Here is a 22,607-nt window from a genome sequence, read left to right as displayed (position 1 = left end):
TATCTGCTTTTAGCAACCCTTGCCAAGAGGGTAAGACATTTTTGAGACAACAGTCATAATGGATGCTCCTGTTGAGACCCTTTAACTGAATCTTTTTCAACATTCTCTCAAAGTCAGACTTGTAAACTTCTTCAAACTGGCAACTCCAAAGGCATTAAGGGCTTCTGACTGTTTCAGATAAGGAACTGTGACTTTGTTTATCAAGGACATACCTATGGACACAGTTTGGTTCACCTGGGTATAAGCTGGGGCCTAATACTACTGAAGATGCCCGAGGTGTTTCACCTGACAGATTAAAGCTCCAAGAGAGTGGATAAAGTAATACCAATATTCTGATAATTGAGTGGGATGGAGAAAAAAATGTGAGGCCTAGTTTTGACAATTATTTCCTCTAGGAGTTTGTAAAAGGAATTTTCATTCTCCTTTGCTCTATATTTTCCACGAAATTATACAGGGTACATCCTCAGAGTTAAACTGAACATAAATCTAATTAAAGTAATCAGTGACATCTAACACTTGGTCCATTTATCCAGATCAGACAGCCCCTACAAAGACAGTGACTATTAATTTATTAAACTCTAGGAGAAATGAGATAATGATAATGAATTTCTGCAAACCAAAATACATGTGCAGTAACACTTTGCTGAGTCAGCTGAAAGCTCCCCTTACAGAGATATGCCACCTACTTCTAACACTATTAAGAAAGTTCATGGGCTGGTGCAAAACACCTAAAACACTGGTAAGCTATGTAAAGCACCAAATAATCTCTTTACATTTGCAGTAAGACATATTTAATGAAAAACTGGTAATTCCAAGCACCATTGTTTAGGGATTTATTCAGACAAACAAAGAAAAATTCAAGCATTTAAAATGGTCTTATGTTTTTAATCTGTGCTTTCCAAACAGCTAATTTAATTTACTTCAAAATTAGCAGCAGCTACATCATGGTAGGAGATTATATTGTGAAATTTACGCAAAGTGATTTTTTTCATGGTAACATGACAAAAGATATCACTAAGTCTAGTGACTAAAAAGTCTCAAATTACAAAAACAGCAACCCTCAAAACTTCTAATAAAATCAAAGATTCAAAGTGCAAACAGTACTATGCATTCCAAAGAACCTCATTCAATATTCTACACATTTGCGCTGTTTAAATTGGTTACAGAGAATCTAGTCCCAGAAATTAAAGAATGTGTATTGGACAACTCGGTACTCAAATCCATGCCTGTTCTGTCACACTCCACAATCACTTACAGAATCACAGAAGTGAAGGTTCCACTGAAACATCTCAATCTTTCCAGGAATAATCACCTGACCTTCTTGCCCAACCACAAGTAAGAGACTATGAATTTTTGAAACTTACCTGTAACATCCCAACTATTTCCACTTTATTAAAAAAGATGAAAGAATGAAGTGTTGATAGCATATTTTCCTCAAAAACTGAGGGAGTGGGTAGGACCATATCTTGAATATATTGTACTCTGTATGTCTGATGTATTTTTTGCTTCAGCTCTGGATCAGATATAGGTATCACCTCTTTAAATTTTGCTGTTTTAGTCAGAAATTCCCTGTGTTTCCGTGACTGTGATAAAGACGGATCATATTCCAGGCATCCAATTACATCCATTATACATTCCTCAGAAAACATTACTTCAAAAAGTGCAGTTCTGTTCAAAAGGAAAATTCCCTTAATAATTTCATATAAGTGGTGTAGTCCTTCAATGTTCTCCAAGTCTTCACACACATGAAAAATTTCTAAAAGCTTCTTAATATAACCCTCATTTTCCAGTGCTAGTGCGAGTTTTTCACGACGCAGTGGTGAAGGCAGTGAAGATGCCACAAGTTCTGCAATTTCTTCTAGTCGGCTGAGTTCACAGGATGGCAATTCTAGACCTGGTGATGACATATCATCAAAGCGTTCCTCTTCAGATTCATCAACAAGATCCTGAGTAATATCAACAGAAGGGTCTTTGCCTTGAACCTGCAAAATAAGATGTGTTAAAAAGTGAAGTTCAATTTTACTGTTACTCGAATGCTTTTTAAAAAATACCATTTAAGTATCACAAATTTTTTCCTTGTATGGGCAAAATAGAAATGCAAATCTGATGTGATATTGGGTTTGGAAAGAAAAAGAGATAATTACAAGATTTCTTCAAATAGAAAGCTTTATAGAACTGTTTCTACATTACACATCTATTTATTTTGTAAAAATGGGAGGAAGAATAAGGAAAAAGAACTACATTTTCTGAGTACTTCAAATAAAAACAGAAATTTGCAATTATTAATACGGACGGCAACTTCTTAATAGACTACTAAACTAAGCTGTTTGTTTCCAGTCTTTATTCTCTGCAGACAGATTTTCAAACGCAAATCTGTATTACATTATTCTAGTGATAGTTTTAAACATTTATCTATAGGCTATTAATGGCTCTTGATGCTTTTCAAAACTTCCACTACCTCAAACAGAGAAGAGAGGACAGTCTTGCTAATCTATCTGTTATATTTTCAGTTCTGGAGAGCTGCAAGTCAAAATTTGTTGCCGTGCACTTTCTTAATACTCAACAGAGACACCCAATCTTCTCTTAATAACAAATAATCTCATATCAACACTGAAAAAAGAATAGTGGAAAACTGACTGCCAGAAAAATAATGCACGGGACTTGCAAAGATCTCTCCAGAGGTATGAGGAAATTGTGAAAAGTATGATTAGTAAAAAAAATGCACAGATGCTTGGGCACCAGAGTGCATCAGCTTTAATGATATCTTAATTTTCGCCTCTGCTTGGAATCGGATGTATTAAATTCAGAGAAGTACTGCTGTGCAGAACAGTAGAAGGTGCTGTTGTTTTTAATCTTGAAAATCGGCAAAAAAACCCGTGGGAGAAATAATGCTTCAATTATAACAGCAAGCTTATAGTCAGAATGCTGCTAAACCCCATATATTGTTCTGCTTATACAGCAGCAACCACTTTCTCTATAAATGGTATCAAAGCTTTCCTTTTAGAAGTTTTAATGACTGAGGAAGCTTAAGATCTATAAAGTACACTAGACACAATTACAATAGCATGGCCTCAAAACAGGATGTAAAGACACTGCTTTCCTACAGAAGTATTAGATCTTTACATGAGGGTGAGGAAACCGGGTTTCTTATCTGGGTGTTTCCTACAAACAAAACTTCCCCCTTTCCCCACTTTGTTTCTGTCCCCAGCTTTTGGGACATTGACTGCTAAGGTTCTTGGAAATGTTTCTGTACTTATTTACATAAGTGGTAAACTGCTGAAAAGACTCATTCTTAAAAAAAGGAATAATCTATACACATGTAATTGTGAAACCAAATTTCTTTTGCTTTGTTTCTGAAATCACTAAGAACAAACTTCAAAAACAGAGTGGGGAGAGCTAGATTTTTGTTAAGAACAGAAAGAGTGCAGAGAAAGATTTAGAGTAATTTAGAGAAATCCCACATAATGCAGCAAAGAATTAAGAGAAGTTGTAATGCTTGGAAGGGAAGAAAAAACCCAAACAAGAACTGAGAAAGTGAACAAACATCAGTGAATATATTTGGGTCAATAGTTAATACCTGAACAAATATTATTCATAAACAACACTGATTCAGTGACCTGGTTCAGTGATCTGGTTGTAGTGGTAAAACAGATGTTAAAATAAATACATGCTACATGTACATTGTTTGATTTATTAAAACATTATCTTTAAGGTGATGATACAGGCATGGAGCTATCTCCCACTATCAGATCAACCTTTCACAGCCTGGCAACGTTTACATGGAAAAAAATTCTGAGAGAAACTCAATATTCCCCTCACCTGAAACAGAAGAATTAAAAATGTAGAAAGAGAAATGTAAATAAAATACAGCATTATTATATACAACATACATAAAAGTATATACTGTAGGATATTCTGTAAGAAATACATTATAAAACTCAGAGCTCACATACATTCTTCTCTCTACAATAAAACTTCATAGGTAATCTTTCCATTTATGGCTACCATGAAACAAGTTAATTATGACATTAATTATTGGGCAATTCTTTGAAAACTCATTTTGAGCTACACTTCCTTGGGCAAGGATAGAGCTAAAAAGTTACATTGAGTAGAAAGACCTGAGAATGCTCTAAAAAAGTACCCAAAACTTAGATTAGGTTTGTGTTAAATTTCTAGAGGAAGGAGAAAGTTTTCAAATTTAAAAGCACAAAATTTGGCTAAAATGGTAGTTTTTACTTTCTATCTACTGTTGTTCAAATTCAGAATAGACTATGAGTTTTGAACATAAACATTTAGATGAATTAGATTGTCTCAATCTTACATTTATCAAACTTACCTGGCATATTTTTTCCCATATTTCATCACAACCTGCTTTTTCTTGAAAGCTAAGTGCCAAATCATAATTTTCAGCTTCAGACCACACAATCAAGGTATCCTTTAAAGAGAGGAAGAGTATTTTCAGGCAACATATTTCAGATTTTATTTACCTAAAGTTTTTAAAGAGTAAAATTTAAAAATAAAACCAGCCTGACACCTAATTATGACAGGACAGTATTAAAATACAAACACAACCAACACACTTCATAAAATGTTTTATATGTTTATATGATTAAAAACATTCCCGCATAAATCAGAAAAAAGAAGTTCCAGAAAGATATCAAAAGTTTTCATTCTTATTTTATGTAACTGTAGTATTGTAAATCTCAGAAAGTTTGACCTAGAAAATGCACTTCTACCTCAATGCATTCTCTAATAAAATACAATAACAAAAGCAACAGTTTTGTGGGGGTTTATGTTAGGGCTTTTTTTAATATTTCGGTTGGACCACATAAAACTGTACTTTTTCTGTAGGATCAAATACTTTTTTAATTTTTGTAGGCCCCAGAAGACACTCAGCTAATGCACAGAACAGCTGTTTAAAAGCTAGTCCCAAGATAGCTACAAACTTTAAAGAAGAGAAACAGCACAGTTCACTGCCTGGGACTGCACGCACCCACTACACTGAACCACACAGTTTTTACTTATCCAAACTACAATTCTGGAAGGAAGTTTTGCCCTAGACTTCTAGAAATTACTTGAAACCACATGCTTAGCTATGTTCACCTCCCAGACACTGAAGCTCTCATCTACTTACTAGGATAGTTCAAGAGTTTATCAGAGCCCTCATATTGCATGCAAAACCAATATATGAAAGTGGAAGCTGATGCTGTAAACAGCAATGTCACAGACTGACAAGGTATTTGATGAAGTAGTTTACAGAGAATCTACTAAACAACTCTTAGAATAACTAAAATCAAACTAAATTAATAAAAGAAAAAAATAAAATCAGCATTGTTTACATGTATTGAATCAAGTTTTATTGTTAGTCTTTTGTCTTCCTGTAACAGTTGAAATATAGGCACAGTAAATACACACAGCCCCATGAAACTGCATTATTTCAGCCCAGTGCTAAACCATGCATTCACTCACTAGGACAAGAGACATGAGAATTCTTCTTATACATAAAATACAGAATTTCTACTTCATTAAGATTTGGCTTAGAGTGATATTAAAATGAATACTGACAACAAAAAGAAAGCTTACATTTAGATTTTGATATGCACTTACTATAAAACACCTTAAACTAAACTACAATCTAAACAGCACAATCAGCCAGCTCCAATGGGATTGTCAAGCAATACAACATAATCAATTTGCCATTACCAGAGCAGCTATACTGCTTCAGAGGCACTAATGGCTTTACCTTGTAAATGGCAAATAGTTTACCTTTTCCTTTTCCAAAGGGTTGAGGAAGAGGTGGTACACAGAAGAAAGGGATTTAGGAAGACCACCTCCAAAATACAAAAGGAAGAAAAAAATAATAATTAATAGTTTATTCTCTACAAGACAGGTAATGGAGCAAATTCTCTGGTAATAACAGATTGACAGCACCTGGTACTGCTGACTCCAACAGAGCAAAAAATCAGTTTACAAAAATCCAAAAAGTGAATGTCCCAAAAAAAAGTTCATCATCTTTTAAAAACAGTATGTACCTTACTACATATTAAGTGTAGGTATCAGGTTCAAATTCTAATACAACTATCCCTCCAACTGTATTCCTGTTTATTCTTTCAAGGCCACTCTCTCCTTAGCTTCACACTGAGTAGTGCTTATTTAATTAAAAAAACCTAAACAACCCTAAAACCAAATTAGACCCTAGTAGAAATTGCAATATTCCCATCTAATTACATTACAATCCAGGTGAAAGTGGTAAGACTTCTAAGAAAGCCATTTCTATAAGACCAAAATGTATTTTCTCCTTGATAAAGAACACAACTAGCAAATGGGGAAACGAGTAAAAGAACACTAGTAAGGGCAGTGGTACTCACATTAACTGCTTAAGTTCAATAAACAAAAGTTCTAAGTCTCTGAATAAAATCCAGCAATAGATCAAGACAGAGAAAGGAAGGCAGAGAAAATGAAAGAGAAAACAGTAAGTTAAACTTGCTTTTGAAAACTACAGTCACAGATGCAGAGAAGTGTATTTGGCCATAGTATGGCAATTTTTCCCTTTAACAAGGTCATCTGCTACTAAATATGGAAACTCACACCCCCTACAGTCTGACTTTTTTTTAGTTATTTCTTCTTGGTAAAACAAAACAAAAAATTGCTTAAAGAAATCACTTGAGCAGTATAACCATCTTCCAGTTTGTTTTATCAGTATTAGAAAAGTGATTTCCAATTGCCAACACTAAAATTTGAAATTACTAGTATCTGTTGTCTTATCACACAAGAGTTCAGTATATTATGGTTCCTCAACAGAAATCTACCAATTACTACTCTCTGGATCTTTAGTAACTGTATTTGTTTGTACAACCTTTCTTGACTCAAAGGGCTTTAAAAAAGAGAACATGAAACAAAAAGCACTCCACTCTGCTGCACAATATACAGTTTTCTCTACATTCACTGTTAAATGCAGACAGTTGTGACTATAATTTCATTTTGTTCATGCTACAAAGCTTATAATCATCAAAAAGAACAGTACAAGTCTTATACATGTATGAAGAAATGACAAGGAAATTCTACATGGAGTTAAAGATAGACAAATACATAAATAACAGTCTACTTTCTGCTTATTTTATTGAAAGAAATCTCTGTCCATTCAAAGAGAAAATGGGAGTAAGGATAAATATGCTTAGTAATAGTGGCTATTGGTTAGAGAGGTAAGAAGATAAGTCTTGCACATCACATCTTGATGAGCACAAAATCTTCTATTTTATTTGCTTCACAGTAGCAGCTCTGGCTCAGCTGAATCAAAGACATGTCCTTTGTTGTTGCATTTCATATGAAATATTAGCATCTACACACAAGGAACTCAATGGAATAATTAAAACATCTAAAAATTGCACTTATCTAGTTCTTTGTAAACAATTAAAATGTGCAACAGCACTATTAAATCACAGCTACACAGTGCTGTCACAAATAAAACCTTTATTACTGAAAGATTTTATGCTGAGGTTCTCTGCAAGAACCTCAGAATTCTAACTCCTCATATTTTCAAGATGCATCACAGTTCTTGGCAAGATCTTTTTTAATAGGATGATAATCAGGAGCTATTTATGTAGAGTTCATGATCTTAGTCATAGATTGAAAAATCATTTGCTGCTTTACAAAAAAATATTTTGACAATAGTGCCAGTTGGATGTGTCATCACTATCTTAGTCCATACAAAATTTGCTGTCTCCTTAGGACCATTTATATGAATTTGTTTTCTGTTATGACTCTCATTATGACTGCACACATAAAATGAAGAATTTTAAAATTTAATCAAAATTTCTGAGTATGGCCTTGTTTTAGGAGACCTAGGTACTTAACATTCCCATAAGGAGGTAGCAATCATTTCTATGGGTGGAGGTTAACTTTGTACACTCTAGTCCTTATAAGGGCACAGCCTAAGGCAAAAATTCACAATACAATCAGTGATTCCTGTGCTGCTTCTCTCTCTCTGCGGGCTGCATCAAGCCCATATGAAGCAAATTCTGCTTAGTTAGAGGCTTTCCAGAGGCATTACTGTGTGCCACAGTTTCATTTGAGACTTCATGCCTCAGAAGCTAACCTGCAAGAATTTAACCCAGGAAACAATGGCAATTGCACCGAAGAAGAATAAGGTTTAGTATCTACCCTATGGCTTTTCATTTTTTTTGAAACTATTGCCAAAAGGTTTCTGACTTACCTCAAGAGTAAAAAGTTTTTGATACATACTATCAGTCTAAACTTCTTGCCACAGCACTCACTGAAAGTCAACTTTCATTAGACATTAAATCAGTTTTATTTAACTATTAGAAAGCTGATTAGTAGTAGTAGTGCTGTACAAGACAGCACTCACACAAATCTCCGAAGCAAGCTCGGGGATTTCATTATAAAGAATTTCAGTGCAACTAGTATTCAGGATTTGATTCTGCTACAATTAAATTAACACAACTGTTATTGTTTGACAATGGACTCTTCACTGCTGTTCATGTCCAGGGACAAGTCTTCTCCATAGCTCCAAAACATTCTCTTGGCAGCTCTATGAGATTTAATCTACACTCAAGAAGTAGTGATGCCCTAAATTAGGTAAGTATGTCATAAATTCTTGCTTTCAGCCTTAAAAAGCAAATGAATCTCTTACGATTAACACTCACACGGTTCAAGCTTGTAACACTTTCCTGGCCCACACAAGGTTCAACACAGGTTTCTTCCTCTCTTAGACTGCCTGATTGCTAGTTCCTTATCTAATTCCTCAGATTGTTTACAGTCACAGACACTTCCCTGGGCATGCCAACCCCCCTTTCAGCATCTTGTAATCTAAATATTTACAATCAAAAGTACAGCTTCATAATTTCAGGTTTCTCTTTATGAAATAAACTACTTGCACTGTCCAGACTTTTAAAGTTAAATATAATCAGTGTGGTAGGTTGTGGCAGAATCTTCAAGCTAAAAAAACTGACCCAAGTAATGTAACAAAAAGTTTCAATTCTGCATTTGGTTTCATCCACTTTTTCACCTAGAACCTAGTTATCTAAATGTATTAACAATTTATTTAAAAAATTGATTAACAGGTCAAAGGCATACTGAGATTGTATTCTACTAGTTTCTGTGAAAGCTGAACAGACATAGACAACTTTGCAGTTAGTGATTTCATAGCTGCCTTCTCATTAATCACATGGAATAAAAACAGTTCATTAGTTCTGCAGCAGAAACTTGGACTTACTGGCCCTATTCAGTGTCCTGGGGTGACTTTATGATGTTGAATTGTATCCCCATTTGTCTGATTAGCCCAGAAATCTGTTTTCACCCTTAAAACAAGATCTGAGAGCGAAGGGGAGGGAAGAAGAATAAGTGGTAAAATGTCTGAAGCAGCTGTATTCAAAACATAGAGATAAGAGTTTCAGTTTTTTTTCTCACGGACTGTGTTGTCTGCAGCACAGATGGTGGGAGAGAGCTCTCCTTTGTTTTTTAGTTAGTTTTTAGCTAGCTGAGGCAGAAAATTCCCTGGACCGTGGATTTTCTTTTTCTTGGAACTGTTCAAACTGCTCTGGACTGAAAACCCAGAAAAACACCAGGAGCTCACACCTGTGGCCCACCAGGGCACAGAACGGGGCATTTTCCAGTGCAAAAGGGACTCATAAGAGACTGAGTGAGCCAAGCAACACCCCACAACAGGGACTTACTGAATTTGCCATCTTTTCAGAACAGTGAGAGGTTTTATATTATTCATTTTTTATGCTTGTGAATACTTTGCTTGCTAAATAAACAGATTGTTTCCACTTTTCTCCATGGAAATATTTTCCTGAACCAGTTGGGGGAAGGGTCAGTTGAATCTGCTCTCTAGAGGGGCCCCTTTGGAAGTTTTCTCCCAAATTTGTCTGTCCCTAAAACAGGACAGGACACTCAGCAACAGCAGAAAAATCAGAATACACAGGAAAACAGACTTGAAGGAAAAGAAACGTGCGTTAATTTAAAACAGATGAACTGGCTCACCCCAAACCCAAGAGCAGCCTGCCCTTCCCCTTCTTTATTTCCTCACCCCAGAAAGCAACACTCTTCCTTACTATCTTAGTTACCACGTGCACAAATTTTATTGAAATAGTTTCACTGCTGGTTTGATTGTCATGACATCAAGGGTATGAAGTTCATTTTCTCTGAGCGTTCGGTCAGTGCCCTTTTGGCTATTTTCAAAACTTGACTTTTTTATTAAGAAGTCTGCTCTCCATTACTCAAGGATGGCCACCTTCAAGTTACATAGTTAGTAGATAGTACTTTGGATGAATTTGAGCTTTTTATTCTTGTGAGGAACTGAAAAAGAGACTGCAAAAACAAAGACACCTCCAGGGCAGAGGCAAGGTGGAAGCTGTAAATAACTCAAGTCTTCCTTGTATCAGGCACAGAAAGGGATGGTAACACATACTTCATCACTGTGTTACGGGATGTACATGGATGCATCTGAAAAAGCCGATGTTAAAAGTCTTTACTCTTCTATTTTTAAAGCATTGCCGAAGTATACTGAAAAGCTATACCCCAGTCCACACCCATATCAGGTTTCTCCCTAGATAAATGCTATGTGTATAGAGGGTTTTTTAATCATTTAGGTCTGAATAGGAAGAGGTGTTGTCCTAATACACTACTGGAATTATTCATTTTCTGAATAAGGATCACTTGTTTAAGTACAGCATCTTTGTCATTAACATTCTGAAATTTCAATGCCTTAAACACAATCCACAATTAAAATATCTTCTACCTTTACTAGAATATTAAGAAAACAACGAACAACAGAAGAGAAAAATGAAGTATTCCACATGTGACACAGCGATGCTTTGTATAATTAAATTCCACTTACTAAACAAAATTTGCTTTTAAGGAGAATGTTACTATTTACCCAGTAATTACATTCAGTAATATTCCACGGCAAAGTTATAGGACCACTATTGTAACATTTTAAAATCAAAACACCAACAAAACTTAGCACAGAGCTGTAAACACGAATACAAATCAGGTGCTCATGCGACTGTATTGCGCAAATTTTGCTTCTACTGAAGAAGTTTCTGCCTACAAATAGTACTTTAATGTAAGAAATATTAAGTCCTTTTTTTGAGCCACAGGACTTGAGAATATTTCTCAAGTTGTTTCCTTTCTAGCTTTTTTCCCCTCATATGGCTTCCTTTCTTCTAGTTCTAGTATAAATAGTGATGAGTTTGCCAGGAAGTGCATGGTTCAGAGCATCAATGAACTTCCACTGGTAGCAATTCTGTGTTGCAGAATCTTTCTTTTTGAACATGGCAGAAAATGGCTCTTCTTTGACACAGACTAATTTATTTGACTACTGAAAAGGTAGACAAAAGATTGTCAATGAATTTCATGCTTTTATGAATTATTTCAAACCTCCAGATGGCAGGTAAGTTGGGGAACTAGACTGTGCAAACGGAAATACCTCAGGTTGATGTATGAAAAATGAGTCCCTGAGCAGGACTCAAGATCTCCCCAAGTAATCTTTCTCTCCAAAGGCACAAAGTTGTATTTACCACCACAAAAGGCCATCACTGCTTTCAACACTGAAGAAATATAAAGGAGAAAACTGGGACAAAATCATCCTACAAGCTCAGCTTCAAAGGTGCAGTTTTTGTTGGCATTTTTTTGTTGGTTTTTTTTTGGTTTTGGGGTTTTTTTTTTGTTTGTTTGGTTTTTTTTTGTTGTTGTTGTTGTTTTGATGTTTTTTTGGTGGTGGTTTGGTTGGTTTTGTTGGCTTTAGTTTCCAAGGGAACAGAAGCAGCAAGGCAAACTTGTCCTCAGGTCTTCACACTAGTATTTTGATAAATAATTATCTAAGCTATGCAGTTATTAAAACACACATATGTAAACCATGAGATTGCATAATTTGTGGTATCAATAACTAACGAGACCATCTACTTCACACTAGCACTAATCAGCATAGGTAGAAGGTCCTTTCACCAGTGGAAGAACTTCACTGCTTACCACAAAGCCTTCTTTTGTTGAAGGATCCAAAGCAACTGGCATAGCAAGGTTCACCAAGAGCTCAGTACACAATATCTCTCCTTGCTTCCAACCACAGATTGTCTCAGTTGGTCCAATATAAGACTGCTGCTTCTCACAAGCCTCATGTCAGCCAAGACAAAAGTCAGAACTCATCCATTTATTCCACAAGATGTTAACAGTGCCCACAGGCTGCATGCTGTGTTGCTATGTACTCCTTAAAATAGCATGGAGGTTCACCCGCACAACAAAATTCTGAAATAAAAGATCATAACACTACACAGCTACTTTGAAGTTTCAAGTCTTAGATTTCTGGAAGATTTTCCTTGAAATTTTCTAAGTGCACTAACATCAGCAGGCAAGCTCAAGAGCAAATCTTCTATCTCGGGTTGCAATTTCACAAGTAGTGAGGTGACCCTAAGTAGCCTTCTGCAGTCAAAAAGAAAGATCTCTCACTCTTCCATCTCAGTTCCACAAATGAATCTTGTGTAAGGTGGTTTGAAAGTTCTGCCAGCATAGAGAGTTACCAGTTTCTGAAGAAGGATTTAAAGTACCAAGTTAATTTTCTTGTGATTTAGTAAGTTTAAGCCATTCAAAATTCTAGGAGCAGAGCTGGAAAAAAAACCTACTCTTTCTTTCAGCTGCTAAGTTCCAAGCTTAGCTCATATGGAATCAGGTTTAAACTCTGAATTTGCCTTTTACTAAGGGAAAGGATAAGTAGGCCTCACATGAAAGAAAATAGGCTACAGAACAGGTTTAATATATACACCAAAAATATTTGGTATTTATAAGGGTCAGAGTGGAGCCTCATATTCAATCTGTATCAGAAACTGGTTTGCTTAAATAATATTAACAACCTACCTGCAAATATAAATTTCTGCCTACACAGCATTAGAAAGCTTTAAGAATAGCACTTTTCCTTCTCCAGCACAGAGAATGTACAGTGCTGTTCTAATGGGACAGATTAATGTTAATTATTTTTACCTCTCTAACCATGATTTCACAATTGTCAGTATGATTTAGGCAGCACTAGATTACAATATATGTCTGACCTGGAGCAGGAAGTGATGTTACACTGACCAGCATGTGTGGTGGTTGGCACCAATCTTGCAATTTTATGCCTACTTGAAGTAGGTTCCATGACTGATGTGGCATAAAGCCTATTAATACAAAACTCAGCCCTCAGTGAGTTTTTAACTGATTTAAGCCAACAAAACCAGTTTACACTAGATCAGCACTTTATGCCATAGAGCTGTGAAATATTCAGTGTAACTTCAGGAGTTTTAAAGCTCAAGTTACAGTATCATAAAACCATGACCTCAAGCTAGTCAGGATTACAGCTAAAACTTAGTCTGCTTAGCACTTTTTCTGGCCTTGTCCTCACTCCCTGGAATTGATTCTCCAGACTCACACTGCCCTTATCAGTTGTTCAATATGGGCAGCTTATACAGTGCATTATGAATATACAATACAGGTCAAATATTTCAAGGAAGGGCATTTTTAGCCCATACTGGCTCTCCCTACTCATACAATCCTACAAACAGTTGGAGTGACACAACTACTGGGATTGCCTGCGAACAGAACAACAGTATGTCCATGCCTGTAACAAAGTATTAAAGCTGAAAGACTGAAGAATGTTTCAATACATTAACTGCACCTGACAAGATTTTAACATGTCTGAGCCGACCAAACAGGTAACAAAATACAATCTGGTTCAACATTTTTAAATCTGTAAAGGCAATTCCCAGCATCCACGAAACAAGCACAGCAAATAAAGTACAAAACGTACACAGTTCACTTGTGACCCATCTCAGAAGCAGTCTGTAGGGGCTCACAGTGTATGACTTAAATAATTGAAGCAATGTGCAAAGTAAAGCTGAGAAGCTGCTTTTATGCATACAGAATGCTTTGGAGCAGTAGTAACCTATACCCACCTTCCAAGTAAAAGACAAACAGAGATTAACATGTAAATAGCTTTAAAGCTTTCTAGTCTTTCCTTGAATTAAAAAAACAAAAAAAACAACATTTAAAGTTATAGCATCTGAAACATAAAGAAGAAAAAAGCCAGATGATACTAAGTTTCAGATAATATAATCCTCAGGAACCTCAGCTACATTGTGATCTTCCCAACTATGTTTGACTGTCTCTTCCAAAGCAATTTCTGGCGCAAAACAGATTTATCCGTGTTACTTCACCAAAAATGCAGAGAAATAACATATCATCACGTAATACACAAAAATGGCGCAAACTACTTCACCTATTTTTGGCACAAGAATATAATTTGCAACAGAGGCAAAAAAATTACTATATTGCTACACTGCTGGTTGTATACCGTTAAAGACTGCCTTTAAATGTGAGGAAAAGTATGTTTACCTGTTGCTTCTGGTACGCAGTGTTCGGATTAATTTTGGACTCCAAAAGAAGAGAGCCTAGAAAAAAAAGTTCCACTTAATTATATGTGCACTAAAATTTTAATCTCCACATGAATTTTATGATTACTCTTTCCTTAAGCAATAATACTTAATATCAGAAAGTGTGGACTAGAATCTTCTAAGAATCAAAAATAATCAATAATTTCAACATCATATTTTAATGGATGAACACAGACCTACAGACATGTAAATCCCAACATTAGAAGAATATCAGACATAACCTGAATGCCATGTTTGACAAAATACTATTTTTAAAAATTGAAAACAATTGAACGCAGACACTTCATCTTCTAAGCTAGAAGCAGACAATAGAGGATGACTTCTTTGCAAGACTTATGAAAAAAGAGCATTTCTTCTTCTCTACTAAACCTGATGCTTGCAAGAAAGACAAATCAAGCTTTTTAAGGTTTGAATTGCTTCTCACTACCACATGATTCAACTTATTCCTCACCATTTTGGACAATAACTAGAAAAATATTGACCTGGGGATAGAAACACACTGAAACTAAATTATGCTCTGTAACTAATAACTGCCCCAAATCCATTCTTCTGGAGAACGCAATGTTCCATTTGTGCAATAAGTTCCCCAGAAAGGGCTCAACAAGTCAAAGATCAGTGACTAATCTACTAGTTAGTTCAGTGAATTTATTTAATACAGCAAATTTCACAGTATCAGGCCTCCTCCTTTTATGAGGCAATGGTAAGTCTTTGTTACTTGCATGTGGAAACCAGGCAGCAGTAAGAGACATCTGAAACACAGATATACTCTTTAGAAAAAGGTTATAGAAATATAACATCACAAATAAACTTTCACTCAGTCATTATCACTTGTTTGAGATGCTTCTGTCATAAGCATTACTTTCCATGTAGGTATTTTTCCATTGGCACCATCCTAGAAGATGTTAAGATTATCCAGTCCAGTCTATCTTCATAAAAATACACCAACAAAATGTCATCTTCATTGACCTAATGACTCTATTCAAAGTTAGGTAAGATCTGAAAACTCACCTTCATGCAAGCTATGTTTTTAGTTAATGCTCCAAAATTTTGCAGATCTTGTTATTTTTTAAATTACAGCCTTGAATGAATTTGTAAAGGTAACTGCAAAATACTGGAGTCAAAAAATATCTGAAACTACCTATAAAAAAAGAAAACTGACTTGCAGAATTCTGTTACCTGCCACTGTAATGCAGTACAGCACAGCTGGGGGTTTTGTTAGTAGAAATCATCACTCTGTGCTGCAGAATGAATGTGTGTATAAGGAAAGACTTGCCCAAAAGAGATTACACACAGCTAGATATTCGATGCTCTTTTCATTTACAGAGACATCAAATATCCCAATTCAACAGTCTTAAACAGCAAATTTGCAGCTTTATTTACAAATATGGAAGAGACCAGTTAATCCGGAACACTGCTCCTCTCACATCAAACTGTTACATGGAGTCTTCCTCAAAAGCAGAAAAAAAAAGTGCTGCTCATTACCCCTCACCAGTATAAACATGTTTACACTTAAATGAAAGTTTCAATTCAAGAGCTGTTTCTTGCAAGATGTGCAGAGAGATCTAAGTTCTGCAATCAGTTCTGCTGCAACCGAATCACAGAAACCAAACCTCAGAAACTCAAGAAACAGCTCAAACTGAGACCCAAGAAAGTGTTCTACAATTCCAAGAGAATATTCCTGAGTCTAAGACACTTCTGGAGGGTCAAACCCAAATATTAAGGAGAGACTAGGAGAAAAGAAACAAAAAAGCCCCAAGTCATCTTCTCCTATGCTTTTTTTTCATTTTGATCTAAGATAAATACTGTATTGCTTGCCTAAAAACAGGCCAATAAATTCAGTCCCTTGAGTTTGAAAAAAGTAAACCTAGAGCCAAGTTTTTCTAAGTCTGCAAGTTGTACAGGTTTATTGATACCAGCACTACACAAACAGCAAGGATAGGTGCTTGCCCTGCAGCTTGCCCGGTGCCCATACAGACTTCAGAAACAGCAAACTTCAACTGAATGAAAATTACGAGAGTTCCTAAAAGAAAGCCCACAAATACAGCCTGCAATGGAAGGGTTAATTTACACTTGTCAAAAGTTTAGATACAGGACCAGTAAGTTTTAATTAAAGGTTTAAGCTTTCAAATTAACACAAATTACTTGAACAGAGACGTTCACTTTAGAGGTCACTTCAGTCATCTGGGCTCAGAACAAAAAGGTGATCTGAAACCACACAGAAACCCCAAAAAGCACAAAGACATTTTAAGAACATGGTAGGCCAAAGTAGCCTGAACTACCATGTCAGAAATTGGTAAGAAATCAAAGGGTTCTGATTGCACACAGAAACTCACATGGTAGGTGATAATTCGTAAGAAAATATTTCACTCTTTCTCAGCTGCAATTCAAGTAGAATACATTACAACTAGGAATCACACAGAGAAACTTTTCAGAGTTTTAAATAAAAAGTGAATAGCTATTAAAGTGTAAAAAAATTACAATTTCATGCTTCAAAGCATAATATACCTGATATGAAAGCAGTTTATGGTATTTCTGTTCTGATTAATCCAAATTGTCTGCAATGACTCTTTAATAGTTTAGTGCCTGGCAACACTAGACACGCAGCTAGCAACACAACTCACTCATCTACTCTAAATTATTTTCTTTTATGATGGTGGTAAACACCAGCACAAGTTAAAAAACACTTCTATGGATAAAAACCCCTTTTACTCAGTTCTTATTTCTCCAATTCCAAATGACAGCTTACATTGGACGTGGCATACTGATTGCACTTCCCTTATCTGAACACCCTGACTGTACTATAAAATCTAATCACTTGTAAAGCAGCCTACTATACCAAGTCACAGCTGCAAAATGCAAAGACTGAACCATGTGCCAGCCCACATGGTTAGCCAAAGAAACCATTGGTAATTCTGCTGTTGATTTGTGCACAGCCAAACTGGCCGTTTAACAGGAGTGGGAATTTCCCACACACATAAGGAACTACTGCTCACATCCCACGACCTCCCCTACTCAGGAAATGGAGCCTTCACCTTCAGGCAGATCCTGAGGCTTTCTGTCAGCTTCCTGGAGTAAGTAAGAATATGCCAGTGTGCACAGGATGAATCTCAGCTCAAGGGCTAGGAAAAGCTGGTTTAGAAATGCAGGAAGGAAGAAGTTTCATTGTGGAAAGAGGAGGAGCTAGCAAAGAAGGACAATACAAGAATGCAACAGAAACATGGAAGCAAATGGTGTGCAGGTAGGTTCCTAATACTTGTATGCCTCTGTTAACTGGGTAAAAGTTAAAAATCACAGTCAACTATTTCATTTAGTTAAAAAAGCATGCAAGGAAACAAATTGCACAATATATAAAACACAGGTATGGCATTACCTTTCTCAAAATCCTTTGCTTACTTGTAAAAACTACTATTTGCCTTCAAAATTAGGCCACAAACAATAGACAGTGGGAGTAAACAAAATATAAATAAAATTTTATGAGGTGTTTACACAAGCAAGTCAGAAAAACTAGCCTATTAATAGAGTGCACATTTAACCAGGACTGATACTACCTACTATATTAAGAACTTTAACTCTGCGCATTATTCAATACTTTGAAGTACAAAGTATGCAGTTTGAGAGAGGTCTAAAGTGTAAATACTATCAATTAAACATCTGTGTATTAGGTACAATTAATAAGTTTGAGACAGTTTTGCTTTGATTAGATTATCTTTGCTATGCAACCTAAAGCAATGACTTAATTTTAGTTTTTATACTAATTTGTATCTTCCTTCTTACAGATGTTCATTTATGTGAGGTGACAACAACAGTCCAGCTCAGGTTCTAATCAGTCTGAAACATACATATCCCACTGAAAGTTAATAAAAGGATTTTAGTTCAAATGTTTTTTAAAAACCCCAAATTTTAAACATGAAACAGAAAGTTGCATGTTTAAATGTATAGTTTTTTAATGTAAAGGAGACAACAGTTTTTAAACATGACCCCAACAGCCATGTAGGCATCCAGGACAGTATCTATGACAAAATATACTGGAACAATTAGCCTAAAAATTTAGTGATAATTTTTAAAATTCCCTCCTCCTGTTGAAATTCTAAATCTGTTTCCATTTTGAATGTTTTCTCTTGCACTATAAAGCTGCTCAAGGTTTAGATGCATCTTCCTCACTCTAAAATAAATAAAAATCAGGTGTCAGTTTAACCTTTTAAAGTACAATTAAGAAACTACAAGATCTCTCTGGGGGCTTATCAGGAGCTTAATTACCAAATCCTGCTTAGATGACTGATTCCTCCATATCAGTTTATGATCTTTGCTGTAGAGATTACATACCGTACAGTTTATCAGAACTTTCTCAAAAAGTAAGGATTCTCAAGTTGCTTCTCATCCTACTTCCTACAATAAAAAAGCTTAATAAATAGAATTACAAGGTCTGTTGACAGTCATACGGTACAACCAGATCTACAAGTCACTAAATACAGTAGCTATACATCTAATGAAGTTGTAAGTCATGCACTAACAGTCTTTAAAAGGAAAATGGTACAAGCTTGATAGGGTGAAGTACACATTTGAAAATCTCTGATCACAGCAGTCATGAACTCACTTAACCAACAGCCAAGACTAGGCCAAACATGTAGCTACAGGGCTAGATATTACTACTTAACATATACTACTGACATATGTTGCCAGAAAACATGAAAGAAGTTGATGATCCATCATTTATTTTCAGGAAGACCAAGAACTACTGAAGAACTAATAAAAAAAAAAAAAAGAGGCATCTCTGAAAATGCTGCTCTGTCCATTGTATTGTCTCTGCTATAATAACTGTACTCTGAAAACCGTTGATAGCTGTTAGAATGTCTTACATAATTCTAAAAGCTACCAAAGAAAAGGGCAGGTGGAAACAGAAGGGTGCTAGCCGTCCAACGATCTTCTAAAAACAAATGCTAAAAAACAAAATCTAAGTTTTGAACAACTTCCATGAGGGGATCGCTTCCAGAAATATCCAGTGATCAGTTCTGAAACAAGACCAGTAGACATCCAAACCCATACAAGATTTACAACAAGACCCAAACGCATTTTGCATGCAACACTGTGTATTCAGTAAGCGCCTTCTATGCTTGCACTTGATAGAAATCTTCTGTTTCTTTCACTCGGTCTAGCACGAATGAACCCCGGTCAGTGCTTACTTGTTTTTAGGAATACGATTTGAATTACGCAGCAAAACATTAAGGCTACAGAAACAAAGCTACACGCAGTTCTTTTCCTGGGTAGGACGAGGAAAGACTGCACCTTCAGCCGTACACACTTACCATCACTCTCTGCCCTGACTAGCAGGGACATGCCCTTGAGCCTCTCCACGTAGCAAGAGGACACATGCCCTGTGCCTCGATCATCCCACTGGCGGTCCTCATTTAGCGTGTACACCTTCACCCTCCGCCGGGTGTCCGTCATCCTGCCGCCTGCCACACCACTGCCACCGCTCTGGCTCGCAATCGCTGGGGGAGCAGAAGGCTGGTCGGGGGCCAGGCCCCCCTCAGGGGAGGGGAGCGGCAAAGAAGGGAGCAGCCCCACACGGGCACGCCAAGCAAGCTCTTCTTACTCCTCTTCAGTGCCCCAACGGGATCCTCATTATCGAGGGTAACAGAGGATTATTGGGGAAGAGGGGGAAACGAGAGATGAAGATGTGAAAAAAGGGAGTTGCTCCTTCAGGTACAGTCAGACGCTGCACAAAAGGCGAGTAAGCCTAGGCAGGGAGAGCCGCAGAGGAGAGAGGCTCTTTGCAGGGCGAAGGGCAGGCAGGAGAGGCGGTGAAGAAGGGATCCCGGAGGAGAAGGGATCCACGGTAGAGGAAGCAGCGGCGGACTGCAGCCGGCCCAGCGTGACAGGAGCAGGCGTTCCTGGAAGCCGGAGCTCTGCCGAGGAAAACGGGGGGAGGCTGGTGAGGCCAGAGGGAACCAGAGGAAGGGAGGCAGGCGGGAGAGGGGCTGCTCGCCCCGGCCTGTAGCCCGGCTCTATTGTGCAGCAGCTGCCCAGGCCCGAAGCCCCTCGCTCGCCGTCCGTCAGCGCGGGGCCCCCAGAAGCCGCCCTCCTTCCCGCCCGGGCTGCCCGGGGCCTGCGGACACTGCCCGTCCCCGGGACGGGGTGAATGGCCAGCCGGGCTCAGCGCTCCGTCTTCCCCATGGGCTCCGGTCGCAGGCGGACGCTTCACTCCCAGCCTGACTCCGCCGCCATGTTCTTCTTCCTCCTCCTCCTCCTCCTCCTGGTGCTGCGGCGGCTCAGTCCCGGCTCCCCAGCGCGCCTTCCAACGTGGCTGCGCTTCCAGGCGTTCGACGACCCGGCTAGCAGAGAAACTACGTGCCCGGCGGAGGGAGGGGGCGATCGGCAGCGGCTGGTGCGGCCCAGCTCCCTCCGGCCCCGGCTCCGCCTCAGTCACTGCGCGGCCGCCATCTTGGTTTCACCTCTCACTGGAGGCGCGGGGTCTCCCAGCCAGGGGCGGCACGGGCGGCCCGCCGGCATTTAAAGGGCCAGCGGCTCCACGCGGGGGACGCGCGTGCAGCCGCGGCCGCGCCGTTCCCGCCGGCCTGGGGCAGGCGCTGGCGGACCCCGGCTTTGTGGTTTTCTTCTCTTTATTTTTTTTTTTTCCCCTCCTGTCACACCTTGCCGAGTGATCCCAAAGTTAAACAGCTTTTGGTTGAACGTCTGCTGGATCTCTGCAGTCATAGATGGGATCAAAGAATTGCAATAAAACAGAAACTGTCGAGGCTGTGCTTCTGCCACTGCTGCCAACATCTGAGCATGAGTTTGACAGATTTCCCTAAAATATGTGAAAACACTGGTGCGTATGGGACCCAGCGGCACCACTGCAGAACAGAGTCGATTTCACAATACATTCTAGATATGCAGTGTAAATGGGAGCTCACTCTATTATTTCATGCTTTTGAACAAGCCCCCTCATACTCATTTATCAAAGCGAGTTGCGTTGAGGGTGGTTTGAGCCAAAACCACTGATTTGTAGCTTTCATCAGAATTAATTATGTATCACAAGGAAGTCCCTAGAAAAGCCCTGTTTTCCTTCGTCCATCTTTGTTTGCCCCTTGAGAAGCACAGTGTTTGGTTGCAGGATTGATACGCAGTTTCCTGAACAAGCTCCCCAGGATTACAGCACCAGCCTGGCAGAGTTCAAGAGGTGTTTGGACAATGCTCTCAGGCACATTCTGTGATTCTTGGGGTGTCCTGTGCAGGGCCAGAAGTTGGATTCGATGATCCTGATGGGTCCCTTCCAAACAGAATAGTCTGTGATTCCTGATGTGCCCAGACAAGGCCATTTGGCCTTTTCTCTGATGCCCAAGGGCTGGTTAAGAATACAAGAGCCTTGGAGAGTGTTGTTTGGGTGCCCATGGCATAGCTGAAAGTGTTCTCACTATGGTGCTCTTGGCTAAAGCAGCAACAGGTTTGGAGAGATTGGGAACTGTGGATCATGGACCTGGCTGAAGGGGAGCACCTCACAGCTTGTGCTCAGAAAGATGCTCGTGCACAGAAAGATGTTTGTGCTCAGAAAGATGCTCGTGCACAGAAAGATGCTCATTGCCTTCACTTGGTGGCCTGGGCAGCTCTTGAGGGGATGATCCTGGGCAGGTGCCGTGCCAAAATTTCCCTCAGACCAGCCTGGAGATGGATATTTGTGACTTCAGAAAAGATTGATGTCACTTAGAGAAAACCTTGCAGGACTGTTATATTCACATACCATTTACAAATTGTACCCTCTTGTGGCCAGCAGATTAAGTAGAGACCGCACTGCTCACCGCAGGTGTTTTTTGTGGGGGTTTTTTCATTTGTTTTGGTTTTTTTGTTTGTTTTGGTTTTGGTAGGGTTTTTTCTGAATTAAAAACCAGAACTTAATCAGACTTCAGTTTACATAGTTTGATTTATGAGAATTTTGGACTCAGCTTCTTTCAATGGACTTTGTGTTATTTTGATACCAGTCTTAACAATGGTGAGTCTGGCAATAGTGCCTACTCGTCAGGTTTTAACTCAATTCTCATTATATTTGCCAAGGGGGTTTTATTTTTTCAAATATTTCTACTCCAGTCATTCCATTAAAAAAGATTGGGCATTGATAGCAACTTCCCATGCTGCAAAGTAGTTGGGAGAGAAATAAATATTCTGTTTATT

The 22,607-nt window shown here is 38.2% G+C and overlaps 1 protein-coding gene across 1 annotated transcript in view; it reads right to left on the bottom strand.

Annotated features, from left to right (window-relative positions):
• PPP4R3A (protein phosphatase 4 regulatory subunit 3A) overlaps positions 1 to 20,884 on the bottom strand; it is a 40,054-nt gene extending 19,170 nt beyond the window's left edge. Inside the window, exons 1-4 of the mRNA XM_033062868.2 lie at positions 19,745 to 20,884; positions 14,383 to 14,438; positions 4,337 to 4,435; positions 1,365 to 1,982 (exon numbers count right to left, since the gene is read on the bottom strand). Coding sequence (XP_032918759.1) covers positions 1,365 to 1,982; positions 4,337 to 4,435; positions 14,383 to 14,438; positions 19,745 to 19,886 — 915 coding nt within the window. The 5' untranslated portion in view covers positions 19,887 to 20,884. The remainder of the gene's footprint in view (positions 1 to 1,364; positions 1,983 to 4,336; positions 4,436 to 14,382; positions 14,439 to 19,744) is intronic.
• Between the last annotated feature and the right edge of the window lie 1,723 nt (positions 20,885 to 22,607).

This window comes from Catharus ustulatus, chromosome 6, assembly GCF_009819885.2.
Source record: "Catharus ustulatus isolate bCatUst1 chromosome 6, bCatUst1.pri.v2, whole genome shotgun sequence".
Lineage (NCBI taxonomy): Eukaryota > Metazoa > Chordata > Aves > Passeriformes > Turdidae > Catharus > Catharus ustulatus.
Note: the sequence above shows the minus strand (reverse complement) of the source record. Positions and strands in the feature narration are given on the sequence as shown.